This window comes from Aythya ferina, assembly GCF_964211825.1.
Source record: "Aythya ferina genome assembly, chromosome: 4".
NCBI lineage: Eukaryota > Metazoa > Chordata > Aves > Anseriformes > Anatidae > Aythya > Aythya ferina.
In genome coordinates, this window is record NC_140300.1 from 6156938 (window position 1) to 6179649 (window position 22712).

The following is a 22712-nucleotide window of genomic DNA, read 5'->3' on the forward strand; positions in this document are numbered from 1 at the left end:
GGATGCGAGTCTAGATTTCATTTTGTCTGACCGTAGCAAAAAGTGAGGGCTGCTCAGCACATTTCGGGTAGCTCCTGGGGAGATGAGATGGCTCAGTGGAGGGAAGCATGCGAGTAATCAAGCAAAGCACTTACCTGGCAAAATCTCACTTAAATCGTCGTGTACTTGAGCTTAATCACATGCTGCTTTCTGCAGAGAAGGCGTCACATCCTTTTGTTAGCACTCCTGTGCTTTTTAGAGGATAAACCCTTTTGGGGTGGGAACCCTCAATTTGGTTGTGTGGCACCCTAGCCAGTAGGGTTTGGTCTCAGTTTGGTTCTCCCAAGTTCTGAGGTAATACAAAAATCAATAACTTGAATAAATGCAACTGTGCCTTCCAGGCGGATCATTTAAGATCCCAAGCTCCCTGATGATTTTGCTGTGATGTTGTTACTGGTACAGCGCTCACGATCTGTTTTGGCATCTCACACGCGTGTAATGAGACAAGATCTCTGCTCTGAGGAGCTCATTTAAATCACTGAAATACAGGCAAAACAGGTGGTGAGCTGAGTGAGGAGAAGGAACCAGAAGAAGCAACACAATGAAAAGTGGGGTTTGTCTGGCCGTGATTTGTGTGCTCCTGAAGAGGACTGAGATAAGGGGATGCTCCTGCTAACCCTGCAGCCGGGACCCAGGAGCAGCATGCCAGGACTGGGAAATCAGCGGTGCACAAAACAACTCCATCATTTTGGTGTGAAGCACAGAGCAGGCATCTTCAGTGGTTTGTTTCTTTTTGTAGACACATTTTGTAGGATCTACCAGGGATTTTAGTTTGATCTGGGGGGGTAAAGCAGGGATCTGCAGACCACCAGAAGCTTCCAGCTAGCCTGAAGAAGGGCAAGGACGGTACTGAAAGAGAGAAGATGGTCGTACAGTGAAAAGAAACGAAGAGTAAGCATTATGTTTCAGAAGAGATGCGTTTATATGGAGGCAGAAGGTTTGAAGTCAGCTTGGAGGCTGACTTGTAGGAGTGACGGGGGACAGCTGGCAGCACTGGCCCGGTGTCGTGCTCAGTAAAGGTTTGTTTCTCCTAATGCTGCTCGCTTGCTGCATCCCTTCCTATTAATGCACTAATTGCTGATAAATTAAAAACCACCCAGTTCCAAAGGAGGAATCAATCAGCCAGTCGATAAGGCTGCGTTCTGCATTTCCCACTCCTCTCCTGTGGAGTAATCATTGGCTTTGCAAAGTGGCAAATTTTACAGGACGACACAAACGGTTACTGAAGAACCTATTTGTGAGGAGCTAGGAGGAATGCCCCTCACGTCTGGAATTTTCTGCTGTTTTGGACACGTCCCAGGGATGCCAAGGCAACGTTGGAGCCTACGGAACAATTCGGTGCTAGCAGCAAGCCGCAGCTCCCGCCCCAGAAGCACTTCTGATCTGGCGACTTCATGCTGGTGCCTCCTTTCATTCAGCTCGGCTGAGCTCACTCATTCTCTTCTTTGTTAGTAATTTCTAAATAAGTATTTTTAGAGAAAGCCAGAAACTGGAAGGAGCTTCTTGCCTGGTGTTTTGGAGGGAGGCTCGTGAGCAATGCTGGCTTGGTGTGAGGGAGGAGGGAAGGAGCTGTCTGGTAGGTGTTGTATGGGCATAGCGAGAGTCTGGGTTCAGGTGTGCTGCAGGCTCCCTGTGGGAAGAGGGCAGGTTCTTTTGTTCTTTCCTAAGTTGGTTCCTATAAAATAGACTTAGTGATTACTGTTTAGATGGCCAGAAGTTTTCTCTATGTGTGGGAGGCTGACACGGGAAACCCAAGAGCTGGAGGACGAGCACGAGATGGGTGGCTGGATGGAAACGAGTTGGTGGTCAGTGTTTGTGTTGCACTGAACATGTGCTTCTGCAAAAACAAACACAAAGCACTGTTCCAGCTGGGATGGCTGCAAATCAAAGCAGAGAGGCCAGGGATGTAACAGACACAGGCTCTGAAATGAGGCTTTCTCCCTTCATCCAGCTCTGAGCTGGGGGCTGTTTGCATCTTCCCTGGCTTCCCTGCAGCCGTTTTGCAGTTGAACAAAGGATTCCACTTCCCAGGTTCACTGTTTTCACTCCGCTTACAGAGATTTCAGTCCAAACAGAGAGATGTTGCTGTTTGGAAGGAACATTAATAATTAAGCTGAGATGCTCAAGAGAATATGCCCAATAAGGCTGGGTTTGTTGAATTTAAGTAGATCATCATAATTTCCATGGCAACACGCTGCTGTCCTATATACAGAAAGGGTCTTTCTTGTAGGATCAAACCCGGGGAAAGCTGCTACTTAAAGCAGATACCTTAAAAGCACAGACAATGAAATAAAAGTAAACAGCTCCCTGCACGAATGTTGGCATTTTCTTGTGTTTGTAATGTTGTGCTAACCTCTTTCTGTAGCTGCCACACTGCAATCAGTTCAACCAGTCTTCTTTTGGGATGAAACCATGATCTCATGATCCTTTCATAGTAAATCATCCCTCTATGGATATACCTGTAGGGGTATGTAGATACATATATCCACAGCACAAACTACCACGGTGATCTTGAACAGGTCTACTAGGATCTCTGTGCCTTACTGTCTGTAACTGTGTCTATGCCAGTACTCTCCCATCTCAGTGTCAGATAAAGCTTGTTTCATCAATATTTGGGTTGCATTTTGAGATTCTTGTGCCTGGTGTGTTACAGCTCGCTGTTAGATGGGAATCTGTAAGGACGGTCTAGCACCTGCAGACTTAGAGGTAATGGATTAACCACACATTCGCTTAGAAGATTTGGAGATTTTTAGAGAGGAATTGCACCAAATCCTTTTCTCTAGTCTAGCAATCGGTAAGTGCATCATTTCATGCATTAAAAAAAAGAGGTCAGAGTGATCAGAGTACAAAATTCTTGCAAAATGCAAAGGCATCAACCAAAGAACACCTCAGAAAAGGTGGGATTTCATAGAGAAGTTCTCAGCGTGGTCTAAAAAAAGTAGCAGCGAGGGAAACAAATCAGTTCATCAGTAATTGCAGGCCCTCCCTTCTGCCAGTGGAGTTAGACTAATTGATGCACTGCCAAATGTTAACAAGAACTGCCACAAAAATTCCCAGTCCTAGCTTGTGGTAAACCTGAAAGGAGCAAGGGTGGATGGTTTGCAGACAGAGGGAATGAATAGCTGGAAAATGCTGATTCAGTGCAAACCTCAATCGTTTTCTTATTCCTAAGGCAACACGAGGGCTTCAGCTTGTGTAAGCTGGGGCAGCGAGCGATGGGAATCTGCCCAGGTGAGCATCCCAGGGCTGTGCTTGTGGCCTAGAAAGGAGGATGCCGGCTGGGTCCTGGAGGATTGGGGGTTACGTGATGGAAATCGGCCAGTTCAGGACAGCAGAAGGCTTTTGTTCCTTCTGAGCCCCAAGGGAAACTGTCTTTGGGGGTGGCTGGCTGAGGACAGAGGGCGATATATCTCTGACAGGATGCTTATCCTGTCCTTTCTTCCCCCTTAGCGTTGGCAATTTTATCACTATATTATCAGGTGGCTTTGCTTGTGCTTCAGCAAGCAGAGCCCGTCAGGTGTGCCAGCCCAAGGGCTGTCATCAGGACACGTGTGGCTTCAGATCTGGAGCTCTCCGTGGAGCTTCACTGCTGAGCAAAAAAGCTTTGGTACCCCCTGAAAGCTGACGGGGAGGAGTGCGACCGCCCTCTTTTAAATCAGTTGAGAGAATCATCAGGATTTATTGCAACAGACATCCCTGATGATACAAACCCCACACACGTTTCTCCAGATTATTCCTAGATCAGTGCAGAAGGAGCAGAGCTGGCTGAGAGACGGCACAGAGCCAGAGCTGAAGATCTTCCCTGCTCTCCGCGAGGCAGGACGTGCGTTCTAAGTGCGTAAAGACCGTGCCAGATTTTGCATGGCACTGAAACCTAAACTACTTGGCTTTCCTTGTGGTTTGTGTATGGTTCGTAGCTAATCCCATGTAAATCTGCTCTGTACGACATCTCCCTCTCCCTCCTCTAGAATTTATATATAGACTAGAGAGTTTGCCTCTTATTTCTTGCAGCGTGCCCTGAGGTTTCTGCACTCAGACATCCCGCACAGCCACTGGGATAACCCCGTCTCCTTTCCCAATTATTATTCTGCTGCGGTTTGCAGATACTTGGCTGTAACAAATCAGATCCCCACTCAAAACGCCATTGTGCTTTAGGTAGATTCTTGCCACCGAGAAACCCTCCATCCAGGCTGTCAGTCCATAAATGGGAGCAGTCTCTAAAGAGCCAGTTCGCAGGGCACGTTTCAGCCCCACGCTGCCGTCGAAACAATTCACCATTTCACCTCCAACAGCAGGGCTTTGTTCCCGCAGGGTGGCCGTGGTCGTGCTTCTGTGTGAATCTTCTTGTCTGGGAAGGAGAACAAGCCCCGGGCTGTGGCATTTAGAGCAGCACGTTACAATGGATAAGGAGCGATGGAGAAGCACAGATAAGATAGCAGTGTGGGTGCTCCCACAAAAAGCACAAGCTGCCTTCTCCAGCAGCTGCTTGCTTAGAGATTTCTCTAGTGGACTTGGGAGCACTGCCTGCCTTTCCCTTTGCTTTCCTCTAAAGTTATTTCTGCGAAGTCTCCATCTGGCTCCGACGCCTGGGTTTCTATTTCATGTTTTGCTCTGAGTAGCTGCCAGTTACATATGTGGAAGAGAAGGTGAGAAGGGAAAGAAGGTGAAGTCGCTATGCCGAAACCTTCACCGCTCTGAATTGTACAATACACTGCTTTTTATTTCTTTATTTTTTTTTCTAATGCTCTCAGCCACAGCCTAAAATTTAGGAATATGCAAGAAGTGAGAGAGCAAAACTGAATGCAAATGGGAACATGACATCTTCTGTCAGAACGACGACTGAATATCTGGGTAACAATCTTGCTATCTGAAGCATCTAAAAAATCCTTAGTCAAAACCCTGCACCAAATCCAGAGACTGGATTTAAAATCCTTCATTTTATAATGCGTGCTTATATATTATGCACCAGGTCCTCTGATTTATCTTCTAGACCTGCAGGAGCGTTTGCATGCTCTTTTCTGGGAAATCATTAAGTCTGGGAATTCATTCTGAACCGAGATGTTCCTCTAAGCACTTCCGAGAAATCACCTGCTGAGATTAAATGAAGAAATGTGCGTGTTGGCAGTACCCAAGCACTAAGCAGGGCTCGCAGAGCTCACCCAAGCGTGGTGATGGAGGTGGTAAAGCCCAGCACAGAACAACAGCCTGGGAGCTGCACAACTGCACCTTCTGTTCCCAACTTTCACGTTGACTCCACTTGGTCTGTGACCAAGCTGCTGATTTCCAGGGGGGAAAGCATTTAATTTCCAGTCAGATCAGTGGAACCTGTGGCTATTTGTTATCTCTGAACGCTGCCTGGCATCTAAAAATTCTCACCCTGGCAATCTCTTGAAGCAAAGCCTCTGAATTGCAGTGGATGTGGTGAAGGTCTCAGGATGAAGTGCTGTGAGATGCTTCGTGCTCGTCCTCACCGTGAAGTTTTTCCTGCACTTTATGTAATAGATAGTTGTTAAATTTATAAGCCATAATGCAAATAAATAGCAGTAGTGCTAGAAAAATCAGTGGAAGGTGAAGGAACCCCCTTCCTCTGTCTTATCTTTAATTTAAAGACCCAATGTTGACTGACTGAACACTACAGGGACTGAAATCTACAGTCTGAAATCTACAATCTAAAATCTCCTGGTGTAACAGGGATGTGTTTAAACTGGGAGAAGCTATGACAAGGTAGGAAAGCACTAGGAATTAAACAAAAATCAGCTGTTGGTCCAGAAGTATAAAACCTGGAGAGAGCTAATGAGCTAGAAAGATCTGGGAGGATCTGGGAGTCATCTCTTCATGGCAGAAAAAATATTCACTTGTGGATGAGGTAGGGAAGTTAAATAGAAATGAAGAGATCAGAGATGCCAAGGCTCAGAAGAGAAGCTTTGTATCTTATGAAACATCCTAGAGTGCTGAGGAAATGTGTCAATGTTCTGATATTGCTACCTTAATGTACACATTTGTACATCCGTACTCTTTGCTGAACAAAGAACAAAAGTATTTTGCACAATCCTGTGCAAACCATGTGAGTTATATCTGCCACATGTACCTGGAAAGTGGATTGTAAATCAGAAATTTCTAACTTTTACTGTGGTTCTGGGCAACTTGCAAGCATTTCTGAGAGAAAGAGGTGAATTTTAGAGGCTATGCAGCTGCATCTCCTCCTGAGAGGTGTGTTAGGCATGAGGTGTTCGCCCACACACTGTGCTGGTGTGCTCCAAGCTGGACCAAGTGGTGATCTCCTGCTCAAAACAGACAAGTTAAAGGCACGACAGATGCACGCTTGGCCTGTGAGTGCTGCACGGTAAATGTCCCAGCTGGGGAGTACTCAGCTGAACTTCCCAATTTCCCAAAGGCTTGGAGAGAAATCACTGAGGAGAGTGAGACTTTTAAAGATGTTGATAATTCTGTGCCTGGGGTCTTGCTGTGCACCCAGCTATAGTCCTGAAAATCCTCTTAGCATTAGTAGGTGAGAGAAATGAAAGCTTCCTAAATCCTGGGGGGTGGAGTTGGGCTCTTACTAACACAGGTGAACCCTTTCCAAATGCAGAGTGTAAATCTTCTCGGGCTCAGTTTCATTTCACCTTGCAGCATTTCACCTGGAAAATACAATTCTCCAGCTCCTAAAGGTCAAATTCAGACACTGTGCTGGAGACGGCCACTTAAGGAAGTCCTTTAAATCCCATTTCTGCTCGAGTGAAGCTTTTCTGGACATGACAGCCCCGATCCTTTAAAAAAATGATCACAGCATGGCTATTAGGCACGTGCATGGGTAATTAACTCTTGCTGTGGGCTTCCCAGCTCCAGAAAAAGAAAGGACGTGTGGGTTTATCTCCAAATACACACCATGGGCTATGGCATTTGGCACACAAGTGAATAAACCGATAGTGACCTCCTCACTGGTGGCAGGTCCTGCATTACCAGAAAGCCTTTTTGTGACACTGCCCAGCAAATGACACGAGAGCTCACACTGTAAATGTGCAGTGTGGAGATAAGGGGAAATCTCGCTGCTCCTCGAGCTCACCAGAGAAGCAAGAAGTGCTCATAAATATTCATTTTAGGTCCCTCATTCCCTTTTTTAATGCTCTTGCTAATGGCAAACGAGTCTGTGTTAAACCCCAGCATGACAACAACGTGGGGCTGTTCTTCAGGCGTTCCCCTTGGCTGTCAGGTTTGGTTTTACAGGTGGTTTGCTGGATGGCCGTTTTCAATATCTGTTCTGCTGCTTGCATCCTGGAGAGGATGCGCTAAAGCTGTCCGGCTGGCAGGGGATCTGTGGAGAGCTGCCAGGGATCTGGCAGGGGATCTGTGCTGCTCCATTGGTGCTGGGTGAGCCTGGTTCCTCCGGTGTCCACCCTGGAGGAAGTTCTGCACTCCTCTGAGCCCTAACGGTGAAGCTCCTTGGTAGCTTGAAGCCATCCCTTATGTTTTTTGGGAGAAAACAAGGAGATCCAGTAGGTGTTTTACCTCCTGACTACGAGTAAGATGTGGAGCAAGACTAAACAGGGTGCGTCTGCACCCTCACGTTGGCTTGTTCTTCATTTCCCAGGTGAGCCTTAGTCCACCCACGCATCCCATAATGAGTCTCATACCCCACAGGCAGAAATTAACTTGCTGTAGGGTGCTCTGGAGAGCCTGTACCATCGACTTCTTGGGATGGAGGCAATCTCCAGTGGGGGTGCTGGGTGTTACCTGGGCTCCCCCACGTGCCCTTGTGCTCCTTTGTGTGTGCGCAGCCCATTTTGTTACCCTGAACCCTAACACTGCGATTTCGGGTCGTCCACTAAATAATCATTTTCCTTCTAATTTATTTTAATTAGAGACAAATAATTCTGCTGGTAGTTGAGGCTGAATTGGGAGGTGTCGCCAGGAGCTCTGCTTGATTATTCATTAGCGATTGGTGGCTTCGTTTCCTTCTGATTTCCTCTCCTTTATGTTTGGGTTTGACTGGAAGCTGCTCTGTATCAGCTTAGCTCCAGCTGGGGATCTCTCCCTCCTTGTTTATCTCAGCTGCAATATGCATTTCATTAAGACATTGTTATTATCCCTACAAAATGGAAGGATTAAAAAGGATGAATGAAATGAGAAATGACCCTAGAGGAAGGAACTCTATTAAATCCTCACTAGAAATTCTTGTTAAATGCAGACGAGAAAACACTGGGAGCCTGTCTTTTTCAAGCTGTATGACGGTATTTCATTTTCCTTCCTTTCTTTTCTTTTATTTTCTATAAATTTTGCAGGTCCTAGTAAAAAGGTAGGTGCCCAGCCTCTCCCTAAAATGCTGCTGTAGTAGCCCGAAGAAATACCAAGCCGTGTCTTTGGGCCGGGAAGAAATGTGTTTTGCAGAGCCTGTGAACTCCCTGCAATGTCCCCGCTGTTAAATATAGCACCTGGCATTCTGATGCCACTGCTAATAACAGGGCCGAGACGGTCTGAATATTGGGAAATTACCTGGGCAGTCATCTTGCCTTAGTTTTCCTACAGTCTCGGAGTTTGGAATTGGTTATTTTGCATATTTTCTGTATATTTTCAAGTGGCTGTCACTGCCCCTCTCGTTTAAAATCAAGATAAAACCCCGATGAACTAGAAATAATCATAAATCAATGAGTGTGCAACCTGCTCTGCTTCTCAGGTCACTGATATTTATAAACCACTTAGAAATCCTTGTTTGAAACACGTTATCAAAGCGAGAAGAGGAGTTTTAAAGGGGTTTTGTGCTTTGTTTTCACTTTTAAACTTAACTAGGAGTCAGATGCCCAGGTCTGGAAGAACAAAGTGCTTAGGACCAAGGTGGGTCCCGCGTGTTTTCTGTGTGGCCGGTCTCTCCAAATGTTTGATCCAGAACTCGTGGAGGGCTGGGGGACCTTGTGGCACTCAGAGCAGCCTGCTTGATTTGTGTCAGTGGATTGAACCATTGGTAGCCCAGGACTCCTTGTGATTCCATGAGAAACCAACATTTTTCATGGCTTTAGCTGAATATTTGATGTCTTTTCATCTCATTTGTAAATTATATCAGTCAGCTGAAATTGCACTTAGTTAAGAGCTTCTGTATTCAGTCCCTGGGAACAGAGCAATGTGACTCTGAGGAGGCCACGTTGCAGCTAATTTGGACGAGTTACAGCTTGATGTGATGCTTTATTCCTGTTCTCTGTCCCACGAGTACAACACTGGGAGGCCAAAGCTGTCTTTCAGCGAGGAGCAGGCAAACGGGAGCTTCTGTGTCTCACCATCTCCTCCACCAGCAGCAGCACTTCAGGTTTGATGGCAAAACCACGTCCAGAGTCTCAGGATACGCAGAGCATACAGTTATGCTCCAAACTGGGGTTCCCGTGTGTCATTAAGTGTGCTAATTCATGCAGCATCGGTTCAGATAACTCCAGAATAATCCTTGCAGCACGATCTTCGTGGTTTTATACGAAAATAATGAAGAGCTTCTTTGTTGCTGTGTGCTCCGCGTTTTATAACCCTTTTTGCTTAGAAATGAGTTGGGTTAGGTTATGTATCTCTTCCCTTTCCTTTTTGTACCATGAGCCTACCATAAATCTGTAGGCTAACTCACAAACCAGATTTGAAACCATCTGTCATCTCTGGAATTTAATGTCAGTGCTTCTAAAAACACCGTTTTTCCACATAATCGTCCCCCTCTCCAGCATCAGAAAAAATAAATAACAGCCCTTCCCATGTCAAACACACTGGTTGGTTTTCAAAGCGCCACTTGTTTGGCTTGGAAAAGGGACCGGGGTCTCAGGGCAGGAAATATCGGGACAGTGCTGAGCAGGGAAAACACCACAGCACGTGGATGCTGAGCCCTGCACTGGGGAGCTGTGAAGATCCCAACCCGCAGCAGAGAACATTTCTTTTCCAAAGGGCATGGATTTTCTTCCCAGGATCCCATGCTAACAACTGATTTCTTCTCCTCCAAAAAGGTCTGGATGAAGCAGAGGGCTGCGAAGGGCAGGACCGACAGGGGAGGAGCGGCGACACGAAACACTATCTCTCGCAGGCAGCTGCTTGGGGCCTGGTGGCATGTGCCAACACAGCCCTCCTATCAGCCTGCAGCTTCCCACCGACAGCTTGGGGGCCCCACAGCAGCCCCCCACACACAGATCCTTCCAAATTTTGCCTCGGTGGCAAACAAACCCCCCTGGATTCCCTTCTCCACCGGGCCGGGCAGCGCGGAGCGGAACAGAGCAGCCTCGCGCCCCATCTACCTGCAGTAAATCTCCTTCCTAAAATAGCCGCAGAGCCGCGAGGTATTTTGATGGCAGGCACGCAGCCTTTTTCTGTCCTGAAGGACTGCAAAGAGAGCCTGGAGTTGTTGGCTTGTGTGCAAACCGGTGCCGTCCTGCCCGGGTCTGAAAGCAGCGCGGAACAATAGCTGGGAAGAGGGAATTAGCTGCTTGATCTTGGTTGGGTTTAAGGTACGGCACCGAGGGGTGTCGGGGGAAATGTCAGCACTGGGAGGTGCTTCACTGCTGGTCGGTTGGGTAGCAGCACTCATCAGGTGCTAACATCCTAACAACCCCAATATTTCGTAAGGTCTCCCCATCCGTGTTGCGTTTTAGCGAATTTTAGAGCATTTCAGCTCTTCACCTCTTTGTGCCTCCCGTGTGAGGAGGGGAAAAACGTGGTGGCAACAGGAGAGGAGCGTGCTCTGCTCGGGGAGGATCAAAACAACTTAAATTAGAAGCACCAAGGCCAGCCCTCGCTCCTGCTATTTCTGCAGAGGGGACAGTGCCAGCTGTCACCCCCAGGGGGAACGGGACGGTTCCTGGAGGCACCGTGCAGGACGCATCCTGCTGCAAAATGACCACGAGGGATCTGCAGGAGCCATCTCCCGGGGAATACCAGCCTGGAGCCTCCTCCTCTGCAGCTGGTGCTTCCCGGGCCCCAGTCCTTCCGTGGCTCTCCGGGTTTGGCCTAAGTGACCGTGTCAGCCCCTTCCCTGACCTCGTGCCCTGCTTATTTTCGCATCCACAGCTGTCGGGTTCAAACCGGGAACGCAGGGCGCAGAGATGGTGCCGGTTATTTTTAATCCGGGGCGCTGCGCGAGCGTTAATTGGGGCTGATAATGAGCGACCCGGACCTCCTGGCACCCTTCTCGACGGTCTCGGCCAGGAATGCTGGCGTGGTGACAGCTCAGCTGCTGCTCCGTGCGCAAGAAGCGTGCACCAGCCACCGAACATGCTGAGGAAAGAGGGAATATTTCAGCAGTTCCTACACGTGTCCATCCCTGGGTTCGAGCAGAAGCTGGTTGGCTTGGCTGCTGGGTGCCAAGGGTATGGAAACTTGAGTTATTTGGGGGAAAATAAGGGCTGTTCCGTTCAACACGACAATGTGCCAAACGTTTGGGCACAGTAACTGGATGAACACAACTTGGCGCGGCTGGAGCTGTGCGGGTGTGTTTGTAAGAGCAGGTTGCCCTTCAGAAAATACGGATCCGCAGGTGTTCCTGGAGGTTTTCTCAGTCCTGCTCAGTGCCCGTGGGAATTGCTGAGATTTTCCACGTGTTTCAGTGGCTGCTGCACTGATGTAAGTTAGCGTTACGTGGACGTGGCTGTAGCAACAGTCCCTGATGAGGAAAGCAGCACCACCAAGTCATTAGCACTTGAGATGTCTCACGAAGTCCTGCCAGCCCCGGTGCCGATCCCCAAGTACGCGCTGTTAGGAGTGTTGCCACGTCCTGCTCAGCCTCTGAAGGTCAGATCGCTGCGCTGGGAGAGCCACAGGAGGAAGAGGAAGGACGTGATAGCCAGGGTGGAGTGTGGCTGTGCCGGTAAGTGGGACAGGAGGAGGTTTGGTGCTGCTGCAGCTGCTCCCCTGTAGCGTGCCAGAGGCTGCTGAAGAGAAGCCAAGGGTTCGGTTGCTTCAGTATTCCCCTGGTAATCAGGAAACCCCGTGATACAGGAAGCTTTGTCCTTTCCTGTGTCGTTTAGTGGTGAACTTGAATAAGGAAAACAAAAACCAATCCCAATCCTGTGCCGTGTGACTGCATAAACAAATCCACTTGGCTCCACAGATCAGCTCGGTGCGATAGAGAGAGTTCCTCCTCCTCCTGACTCAGTTCTCTTGATGTAGCTGAGCATCCCCTCAAGCTGCAGCAGAAGCAGGAGCAGTAGGGGCACATGTGTCTCCTTTTCCACGCTCTTTGGGTATTTTGGTGCTTCCCCCTTCTAACCTCAGTTGTCTTTGCTGTAGGAGAAACGATTTACAGAGCAATTAGCTGCTTTTATGGATCTTCCCCGGTGTGCTTCCATGCGCTTTCACCGCCCTTCTCCTTTCCCCTTCTGCATCTGTTGTGTCCCTTTGGGCAAACACCGACCAGAAGAGCACATGGCAGGCCAGATCGGGGACCGCTGCTGCTCTGCCTAATAGGATTATAAGATTTCCAGCATTAATCCTTATCCTCCTCTTTAGGCAGGCTAACCTTTTACTTAGATTTTTGCCTCCTGTTGCACAATTAGCTGACTCGTCGGTGATTTCTTTCCAGCTGCTCTTCTGGCCTTTTTCGAGATGCAGAGCTCCTCCAGAAGGGCACTGGAGGCATGAGGAGGACCTGGGGAGCAGCAGGGTTGGAATTGGCATGGTTTGGGCTGCTGCCCTTTAGATTTGGGCTGTCATGGTGACTTTGTCAGGCACCAGCTTGATTTAGAGGCGATGGGTCGGTGCACAACGGAGAAACAAGGAGCACGGGAGGCCCAGCACGTGGCAGAAGACCCAAGGAATAGCAGAGGACGAAGCTGGTGGCACTACAGCTGCTAAAGGAGAGGAGGGACAGAGCGGGACCTGCTAAAGGACCAAAGCAAGGGTTGGTAGGAGCAATGTTTTCAGGCACTGGAAGGGGAAGGTGAGAATATTGATTGGCAAAACACGCAGGGAGGCTGGAAGGGGACCTAGACAGGGAAGGGCTTAGTGGCCTGGGTGGAGGGACAAAGATCGGGCTTGTTTGTGTGTGTGCCGTGCAGAAGGAGCAATTTGGCAGCGGTTCGAGCGTGGGGCTGGAGGAAGGCAGGCACCAAAGATAACTGATTGCACAGGAAACCTGGATGAGGGGGAAGAGACGAGCATTGTCCTCAGCAGAGAGAGGAACTGGGGGGCGGAGGTAAAGGGCTGCTGTGTGCGTGAGTTAAATCTGCTCTACTCAAGCCTGGCGAAGGCAATAAACCTCAAAACGTTGGAACGTGTCCGTGTGCAGGTGTTCGTCTCCCTAACCCTGCGCGTGCCTTCCAGAAACACCCAAATATCTTTCTTTTTCAGTTTGCGTGGCATACACAGAGGTGAGGTGGCTCTGGGCCTCGTCGTGAGCCGCAGCAGCGACAGGCTGGGCTCCAACATTCCCCAAAGCAGCCTCCAGCCTGGTAAACCACAGCAGCAGGGAATGTCCTTATAAGCACACAGCACGCCGGGCGAGCTCGCAATCTCCAATTTAGGCAGGGCACATCGTCTGGCTACCGCTCCTCCAGCTTTGCATATGCAAAAGCACTGCGGAGTTTCCTTCCCTTGCAGGAATCTTCTCAAGTGGTTATTGTCTGCAGCTAACCCGGGTCTCGCGATCCCACAAAGCGTTTGCTTCTCCGGGATCCAGTTACTTGCTGTTTCCAGCCGAAATCCGAGGAAACGAACATCGATCACTCGGTGATGAGTTGCAGGAAATAAAAACGTGATGCGGCAGCCTGGCCAGGCCAAGAAGGAAGGGCAGAAATGTGGTATTTTTTCCTAAGCAGAGCCAAAACTATTATTGATGTGTTTGGCTGGTTTTTGGAATATTGTGGAGTGTTTCGGAGCACTAATTCCTCGGGGTAGCTCCTGCTGCTGTTGAACCCGGAGGGAATATTTGTTATTAGCTTCAGTGTGAACAGCATCGAGGCATTGTCTGCGTGTTCCTCACCTTACCCGGCGTTTGTTACGATATTTCCAGGGTGAACAATGCAGTTGGTTTCCCAAAATCCTTCTGAGCATTCATACTAATCCTTACACACAGCACAGCCCCCGTGGGTGCGAAACAGCTTCGGAGCTGCCTGTTTCCAGCGAACCTTTCTGAAACCAGCGTGAAGCCTTGGTGAAATGCTGAATCCCCTCCCTCAGTAGCTGCTTTTCTTTGTGCTTCGGGTTTTGCTAAGCTCTGCCACAGCAGGCATGATGAACAGCAGGCAGATTGTCTTCGGTCACTCTGGATATCAAGGCGTGTGCTGGCTCACTCCAGTCTTTCCCAAATACCTTCCTGAGCTATGGGAAGCACAACGGCACACCACATCCCAAAGTATTAATTTTTAATGTCCTATGCACACTAATGGACTTGGCTGTAATTATGGGTCCCCCGGCACACAAACACTCCTGGCAGAATGGAAAAAGCGACTGCGGCCCCACAATTAGGGGCTGAAGCATCGAGCCTTTCCATTCCCAAGAGCGACACAAGCAGCCATAGGGGTGTAAAGCAAGAGCTCTGGTAGGAAGGGGGGGGATTTGCAAGCCAATAACCATTCCCCTGCAGCCTGTTAAATTCAGACTTTGCAGCATCATCCTGCTGCAATGAATAAAACCTGGGCAGGGCAAAGCGTTTCCGACAAGCCTATGCCTACGTCGAGAATAATCGAAGTGAACACGCAGCCAGGCAGTGATGCAGAGAGGAGTTAGGATAGAAATCTCACATTTTTTTTTCCCTGCGGTGCTATTTTTGACGTAAGGATCCTTATTTCTTCCTTGCATGAAATCTGGAAGCTGACAGCCTCCCTTTCAGACTTGGAACTGGAAGGAAACTGCCTGAAAGGAGGGGAGATTTCAGGAATGATCCTGTTGGCGTGTCTTGGTGGGCAAATTCCTCCTTCTATAATGAGCCGAAATGAACTTCACACAACAGCGCAGGGTTATTCTCCTTAGCAAGTTAAATGTAGGATAAGGCCCCAGCATTCAAACCCTCTGGCCAGTGCCACTTGGATGCCACTTTATTCTCCACCAGCTTTTCAGAGTTTTGAATAGAGGTTTTGAAAGGATTTTAGATAAACAGATCTCATTTTGTCCTGCCTCTGAAAGCAATATTGCTGCATTCCTGGTGTCACACTGGATTATTTCAAAACCAGATTTTTCATTTCCCTGTTTAAAGTGTGGTGGTGGTCCTTTTTTGGGTGTGGAACTCGTAAAGCACAGCTCTAGAAACTGTTCCAAAAGGAACAACAACCTGAATTCCTCAATTCATGGCAATGGCAACGTGTTCTCTGAATGCAATGATGCAAAACGAGCCCTATCCTGTACTTAGTGCACTCAAGCTTGAAGTGGGTCCAAACACTTTTTACTAATGCAAGAAATACATTTAACAAATCAAAAATAATAATATCTGTCTGAAAGGAAGTCAATTTAATTATTTTTATCCTTCTTTTTTTTTTTCCAGGCTTATCTTTGGCACTCTCTACCCAGCGTATTATTCTTACAAAGCCGTGAAATCGAAGGACATCAAAGAATATGTGAGTAATGGGATTCGTGGCTGTGCTGCAGGGTTCGTTTTCTAAGATTGCCCCTGATCACCTTGTAAAGGTGTCACCTGGACTCTGGGAAAGCTCGCAAGTCTGTCCTGAAGGTGGGCTGCCAGATTGCCAGGCAGAGTCTCAAATAAAATGACTTGGGGTCCTGCTTCTGGCTCCTCTGCAGGATTGGTGCACCCTTTGACAAACGCATGCCATTTCTCTGGTGGTGCGAGCTATATGCAGCAGACATAAAAGCTGTTTGGCACCCAGAGCTGTGCGTGTTTTCCTTTGTTTCTGAGGGAGCAGTATAAATCAAAGCCTTTTCAAAAAGCCTTGAAGCTCTAGCTGCTCATTCAAAACAAGGATCAGAAGAGGCAGCTCGAAGTGCCTGTGACTGAATCTGCAGACAGAAACATCCTTCCTTGTGGAGTGACCTATTTACAGGCACGTCTGGCAGCTGGCTGTGCTGTCTTGTCCTTTTACTAAAAAAATATCTTCCTGGGCTCCCAGTTTCTCAAAGCAGAATTTAGGGAAAGTGAAACTGGGGAGAATCAAAACCACTTGGGCGCTGTTGGAGTCTTGTAGGATTAGCACAACCTAGCCCTGTTAAATTCATTGAACCCAGCTCAGCTTCCTGATCCTGATTTTTCAGTCCTCTCAGCATCCCAGGGGTAACAAGGCCATTTTCTCCTCTGGGTAACAGCCTAGATGGCCATCCCATTAAGTCCTTAGTGTGAGCTCAGACTGAGGCTCACTGTGGCTGCTTAGATTCTTCCATTTTCTTGTTCCTGTCCACCAGATAACAATTTTTGATGTTTTGAGAATCAGAAATATTAGAGAACACATCAGATACTTAGGGCAAAGTATCCCCACAGCCCTCGTGCAGCTGTGCCTCTCAAGCTCTGTGCACCCCTGGCTTGGAAGGGCCGAGATCCCCCGTGTCTGCCACTGATAGGCACCACCTCCCTGAGTCCTTCCTGGCAATTATTTAGCTTAAGGGTCCAATTCCTGTTAGAAATTCAATTGCAAAAGAGAAACTCACGTATCGAGTCATGACCCAAGTGTGGGAACAACTGGTCTAAGACCCGGTCTACACTTAAAACTGTTTTTCAGTTGGCACACCAGTTGGAGGCAGGTTAGTCAGCAGCCTGATTAGAAAGAAAAGAAGCTGTTTACACGGCCACAGTACAAACCTCCGTGTACGAATCTAAACTTATATCACCGTGGTTTATTTTTATTCTGCTTAGTAACAGTCGTTTTGATCGATGTTGTTTTAGGCCAATCTAGGCCCATCCGCACCAGGTCTCCGTTAGTGTTTAAGAGCTTTGCTGGCATTAACGTGGAACTGACAGAACCGTGCTGGCAGCGAGGCTTCGAGGGACTCACAGTTATGTAAAAAGTCTGGCAGAAGCTGCCCTGGGAACACAACTCTCCCATGCGTTTGGCACTGCCACTCCACTGCTGTAACACTAAATATAAATATCAAAATATAAATATAAATGCAGGGGGAGCGGGCGTACAGCTGGGTGACCGGTGCTCAGGGAATAATTTCAGTACTTGTAGGCAGATGGAGAGACACTGCAGGCACTGCCCCCACATCAGGGCAGGGGATGGGGCAAGCCGTTTCAGATTTATTGCCTTCTCAAGTGTCCTTCCCCAGAGCAGCACCTGGTTTAGGTGGCCCTCACCCACTGCCTGCTTTCCAGCCTCCCCTCATTTTACTGCAGTTATCCCAGCCTTAGGTAGCACGTTGCAGTTCTCTAATTCAGGGATGTCATGGATTTTGCTCCCTTAAGCTTTCTGATACTGCTGCAAAGCCACTCAGGAATCCTGGCTGCATTTCTCTCATTATACAGCTCATTTTTCCAAACAAGAATGACTTGATGTTGGGGTGGTGTTTTTTTTTAAAAACTAAAACAGAAAATTCCATAGGAATATCTATTCTGAAATATAGCCAACTAGACAACAATTTCAGTTAAAATGATGTTGAAACAACAGTTATTTTTTCCTTGGAGATGCAGACAATTAAAGCTTTTTGAACTATCAGTGGGTGAGCACAGTGACAGCGCAGCGTGTGCTTTTGCCACCAGTGTGAGGCAAAATGCTCTCACCTGAGCCCTGAGCAGGGGATTTAAGCTGAAGCAGTTGCTCTTGTCCCTGCAATGCCCCTGCTAAGGGTATGTGTGTGGGCAGGCACCACTGCTCAGCTGCTGCATGCTAACTCAGTGAGCTGTGCTCCCATCACTGTGCTCCTGAGCCCTGGGTCATGGGCTGGGTCTCTCTGCCTCCTCCTGGACACTTTTCCCTGCCTGTAGATATTATGTCAGTAAGTACATTTTGTCTTAATTGCAATTTAGTCCACACCCTAGTACTAAGCTTTGTTGTTAAGATGAGCCAAGTGAGGTTTTTAATGCCCTGTGACAGGGCTGTGGTTCTTTCCTGGCCAGAGGAGCTTCCTCTGTAGGGACTCTTCGGTGTGTCAAGCTGTCCTCCTTGTCATGAGACCGGTCCTAAAGGCCAGATTCTTCCTTCCCAAGGGTCTGCGTGGAAATCTGATGTGTTATGAGGTGGGGGAACCCCGGCATCTTCAAGTCCTTAGGGATTAATAAATATAAAGCTTTTCTTCTGTGCAGGTTGGTCTCTGCACTTGTGCCTGTACAAGATGCTTAGAGGGTCGTGGGGCAAAATGATTGTTACTGAAAGCTGCCTCTTTCTTCTACCAGGTCAAATGGATGATGTACTGGATCATATTTGCGCTCTTCACAACAGCAGAGACCTTCACGGACATCTTTCTTTGCTGGTGAGTACCACAGGGGAAGGAGTCTTTAACCTGAGATGAAAAGAAAATGGAAATGTTTGTAAGGGAAAACGAGAGGCCAAGAGCTCACTGTCTCCTGAACATGGGAGTAGCACCTTCGGGTGCACAGAGGTGTTTTCTCTGGAAAAGCCACGTTTGCTTTCTCGGTGCTGTCATGAAATGGAAGAAAAAGGGTAGAACCCCAAGAAATCGTTACAGGAGTCTCCGTCCCCTGGCTTCAGGAAATAGGTCTCTGTCAGAGGCACATCTGATGGCTGAATTGGATGCTTGCAGAGATCATCACATAAAAACCCGTAGCTTTAGCTACAGGCACAGTTCTGAACCTAGGCAGATGTGTCCTACAGTAACTACACTGACTCTGGGATCAGGCAGAAACAGCCCTGCAGCACAGGACTTTGTGTCTAGGTTTTTCTGCATGGGTTGTTGCTCTTCAGATGTCTTGTCAGGCCCTTCCCTGGGCAGACTGGGTTTACAGTTTGATGGAGAGCAGTGACAGTCCCTACTGCCGAGGGCTCGCTGGTGCCAGTGGAGAGATGCTGGTGACCTCCGTCAGGGTGAGAGCACACGAATGCCCAATTATCAGATTCAGTTCCTTAAATTTGGATGCTCAAGCTTGGAAATGTTTGCTTCATTGCCCTTTAGCAGAGCATCTTCTAAGCTAGGGGAAACCAGCGAGCTCAGGAGGCTTGAGGCTGAAGATTTAAGGGTGGTGCGTGGCCCTCACCTAGAGCAGTTCCAGCACAACACTGTGTGCTTCCGGGGAGTGGGGGGACTTGGCAGCATGTCAGATCCCTTGGAGAGGAGATAAGACATTTTTGGCTCTTTATCTACCTCCACTGTGCTCATCTGGAGTCTTTTTTTTTTTGGAGGGTGTACGATATGGGTCTCTCTGGAGGAATGACAGGGGTCTTGCTCAGCCTGTGAAATCAAGTATGCCACAGAGATCCCCACGGAGGTGGAAGAGCAATTTGCCAGGTCCATGCTCGTGGCAGAGCATCACAGAGGCCCAGTGGGTCTGGCCTGGATGCTGTGTGGCCCAGCTGGCTTAGTTGTGGTTGAACACAGCTGTGTGCTCGCTCCCCACACAGTGGGAAGGAGGAGAGAAGTGAAAAAGGTAAAAGTGCAAGAACTCGTGGGTTGAGATAAGGACAGGTAATAGGAAAAAGGAAAAAAAAATAGTAAAAAACAAAACAAAACAAAACAAAACAACAACAACAAGTGATGCACAATGCAATTGCTCACCACCAGCCCAGCCAGTCCCCAGGCAAATCCCCCCAGCTTTGTTGTTGGGCGTGACGTTGTGGGATATGGGATAGTCCTTTGGTCAGTTTGGGTCAGCAGGAAAGAGAAGCAGAAAATTCCTTGCTCCAGTGTAAGCACTGCTCAGCAGCAACTGCAACATCTGTGTGTTGTCAATGCCATTTTCATCCTAAATACAAAACACAGCACCGTGCCAGCTACCATGAGGAAAAATAACTCCATCCCAGCTGAAACTAGGACAAAGCAGAAAGGCAGAGAGATGAAAGGTGCATAAAAATCTCAATGAAATACTGATCTGCTGGTTTGCTCGGTGCTTCCTCTGGCAATGCTATGGAGGCAGCATCTGTGCTCTCTGTGGAGTCTCTTCCAGACCATGAACTAATTTCTCTGATACCTGAGTAAAGGTAGGACGAGCTGAGATGTGTGCAGAGGTGAGAGGATGTCTTTTGGTCTTTGGGTTCTTTGGTGAGCAGAAGCTGCCCACAACCAGCCTGGCCAGTCCCACCGGGCTGTGCCGAGCATCTCTAATCAAGAGCAGTGGTTGAACTGGGAGAGGACATTAACAGCTCTTTTTTCTTCTAGGTTTCCATTCTACTATGAGCTCAAAATAGCTTTTGTAGCTTGGCTGCTGTCTCCATACACAAAAGGCTCCAGCCTCCTGTACAGGAAATTTGTTCACCCAACACTGTCTTCAAAAGAAAAGGTAATCACAGGTGCCCAAGTCCTGCTTGGGTGGAAACAATCTGCAGTGTGTTTGCTCCATCTTCATATCACTCATTTTCATTGAAGGACTGGGAGCTGCTGATTCTCTTCCTCTGTCATTTGATCATCTCTTTTTGGTTGGTGTTTTTGTCCTTTGCTGCTTTTTTTTATAAATACTGGCATCTGTTCAGCTCGCTCACATGCATTAGTTCATCTTCGGGCACTTGAGAAGCTGGGAGGGAGGGGAATGAAAACGCCTCCTGAGCTGCTTTGCACCTACTAGCTGAATATAGCTAGAGAGCTGTGTTGTGGCTGGACGTAATGATTTAGAGAAGCAGGGTTCTGGCAGCCAGGGCTCCTTTATTTTGTTCCCAGCTCTGTGCAGCAACGAGACAAAATAGTCCAGCCTGCCAGAAAGGGGCTTAGCGAGCACTTGCCTGGCTGGGAGAGACGCAGCATGTTGAGGTCCTGGTTTGAGAAACGGCCTGCTGAAATTCACAATATTAATTTCAGAGCATTACAGCTTGAATCATTTGCCTGCCTAGGAGACTTCTGTGGCTGTGAACGGGACGTTGTCAGGCAGATCCATTTGGCTCACGTGAATCCGTGGGCTGAGGATAGCTGTCAGTCACACGTCAACGTACAAACTGCCAAGAAGTGAATAACCCTTTCCCACGTTGCCAGCTACGATAGTGAAAGATCTCCATTTAAGCCATAAGCAGCACATGAACAGCTGATTTCAGTCCTGTCCAAGAAGAACAGCGGGGATCAGTCCCCTTTTTGCTTCCTGGGAACTTCTGCTTAGGCATCTCACAAACCATGCTCATGCGTTTTGGGTTGCCAACTCTTATCTACCAGAAATAGGGAAGGGATCACTAAGAAGCCAAGAGCTTCTTGCAGATTGCATTTCCTGCTAACCCAGCCCATCTAGTAGCTTAGCACTGAAACTCATCATCATCCATCATCATCCAGGCCCTGGGGTGGAGAGAACAAGGACAGGGACTTTCACTGCATGTTGAGCAAAATCCAGAACCTCTGAACCGCCCGTTTCCATGGACATGTTGGAGCCGGACACTGCAGCGATGTGCAAAGAGATCTCAGATACTTCTGAGAGCATCAGTCCTGGCCCCAGGGCAGTAGAGCTGCAGCTGCCCAGCATCATATTGTGATTCCTTTTTAACTACAGGGCAACCCAATTTGTCTTCAGTCTATAGATTGCCAATGGCAACAACACACCCTGGCCCGTTCTGCCCAAGGTGGGGGAAATGGAGCATGTCTACCTCTATGACAGATGACCTGGCCCTGCCGAGGATCTGAGGCTGGGACCACTCTGATTTTGTCCCTTTTGTGCTTTTTTTTTCGGTTTGTTTGTTTATTTGTTTTGTTGTCTGCTGTGACAGGAGATCGATGACTGCCTCGTCCAGGCAAAAGACCGGAGCTACGATGCCCTCGTGCACTTCGGGAAGCGGGGCCTGAACGTCGCGGCCACGGCGGCTGTCATGGCAGCTTCCAAGGTGAGGTTGTGGGTCGGGACGGAGGCGTTAACATCTCATAGAATCACAGAATCATAGAATATCCGCAGCTGGAAGGGACCCATGAGGATCATCGAGCCCAATTCATCTGCATCCATTGCCAACGGCAGCCACAGTGTGGAGAGGGAGACAGAGCAGAGGTGGGGATCCTGTCACTGGTTTTATCGTGCCTCCCCGTCTCCCGTTCACCAGCCACACAGGTGCCTCTTAGGCTAAAGACACTTAAGTAAGGGTGGTGCTCAGGGAACCTCCATGAGGCTGGAAAATGCAGGATTAAGGCCAGGGGCTGCTCCAGGCCTCTGCTGAATTTTTATACATTCCGTGGCATTTAGTACCCAGGTGACAACGTCAGCAATGCTGTGCATCACAGCTTTTAGTTTTCACTGCCAAAATAGGAGCGTGGAAGATGCTGACTCCAGGTGGACACAGCACCCTGTCCTGGGGAAGAGTTTTTTCCTCTTGCTGGGGAAGGGAAAGGCCACCTGCCCTGCAGTTTGTCAGTTGTTACGCTGAATTGCTGAGAAGCTTGGAGCATCTACTGAGCTCTAATTCAGGTACTGACAGGCTGCAGGGTTTACACATGACATAACCCGGTGTATAATTCTCTGGAGACGTGCTGCTGTTATGTAAGAGTGCACGGGACGTGGGGTTAGGTGTTTTTGGGAGAGTGGCTTCATCTGAAGAGGCGTATCCTGTGCTCTGTTCCTGGCTTCGAGCCAGAGCCAGACAGCAGCTTTTATCTCCTTCTTTGCATAAAAGCTGCGAGGAATTGATAACTGCGTTTGGTGGTTCTGCTCTCTGGCCGTGGATTACCATGGCTGAGCGTGGATGTGCAGCTATAGCAGTTATACTTTGATGTTTTGG

The 22712-nt window shown here is 48.4% G+C and overlaps 1 protein-coding gene and 1 long non-coding RNA gene across 11 annotated transcripts in view; both read left to right on the plus strand.

Moving 5' to 3' along the window:
* The window catches only part of REEP1 (receptor accessory protein 1), a 54535-nt gene that overhangs the window by 6839 nt on the left and 24984 nt on the right, over positions 1–22712 (plus strand). For 2 of the 10 annotated variants that reach the window (XM_084517999.1, XM_084517998.1), the window contains exons 1-7: positions 7276–7627; positions 10005–10294; positions 11059–11357; positions 15464–15536; positions 18260–18336; positions 20197–20317; positions 21717–21830. In XM_084517999.1, the coding sequence (XP_084374125.1) occupies positions 7564–7627; positions 10005–10294; positions 11059–11357; positions 15464–15536; positions 18260–18336; positions 20197–20317; positions 21717–21830 (1038 nt within the window). In that variant the 5' untranslated portion in view covers positions 7276–7563. The other 8 variants (XM_084518004.1, XM_084518005.1, XM_084517996.1 and 5 more) reach the window with 7 other exon arrangements.
* Positions 3780–5554, plus strand: LOC311435698. The gene is made up of 2 exons (XR_014692321.1): positions 3780–4890; positions 5009–5554. It is a non-coding gene; the product is annotated as an uncharacterized lncRNA (long non-coding RNA).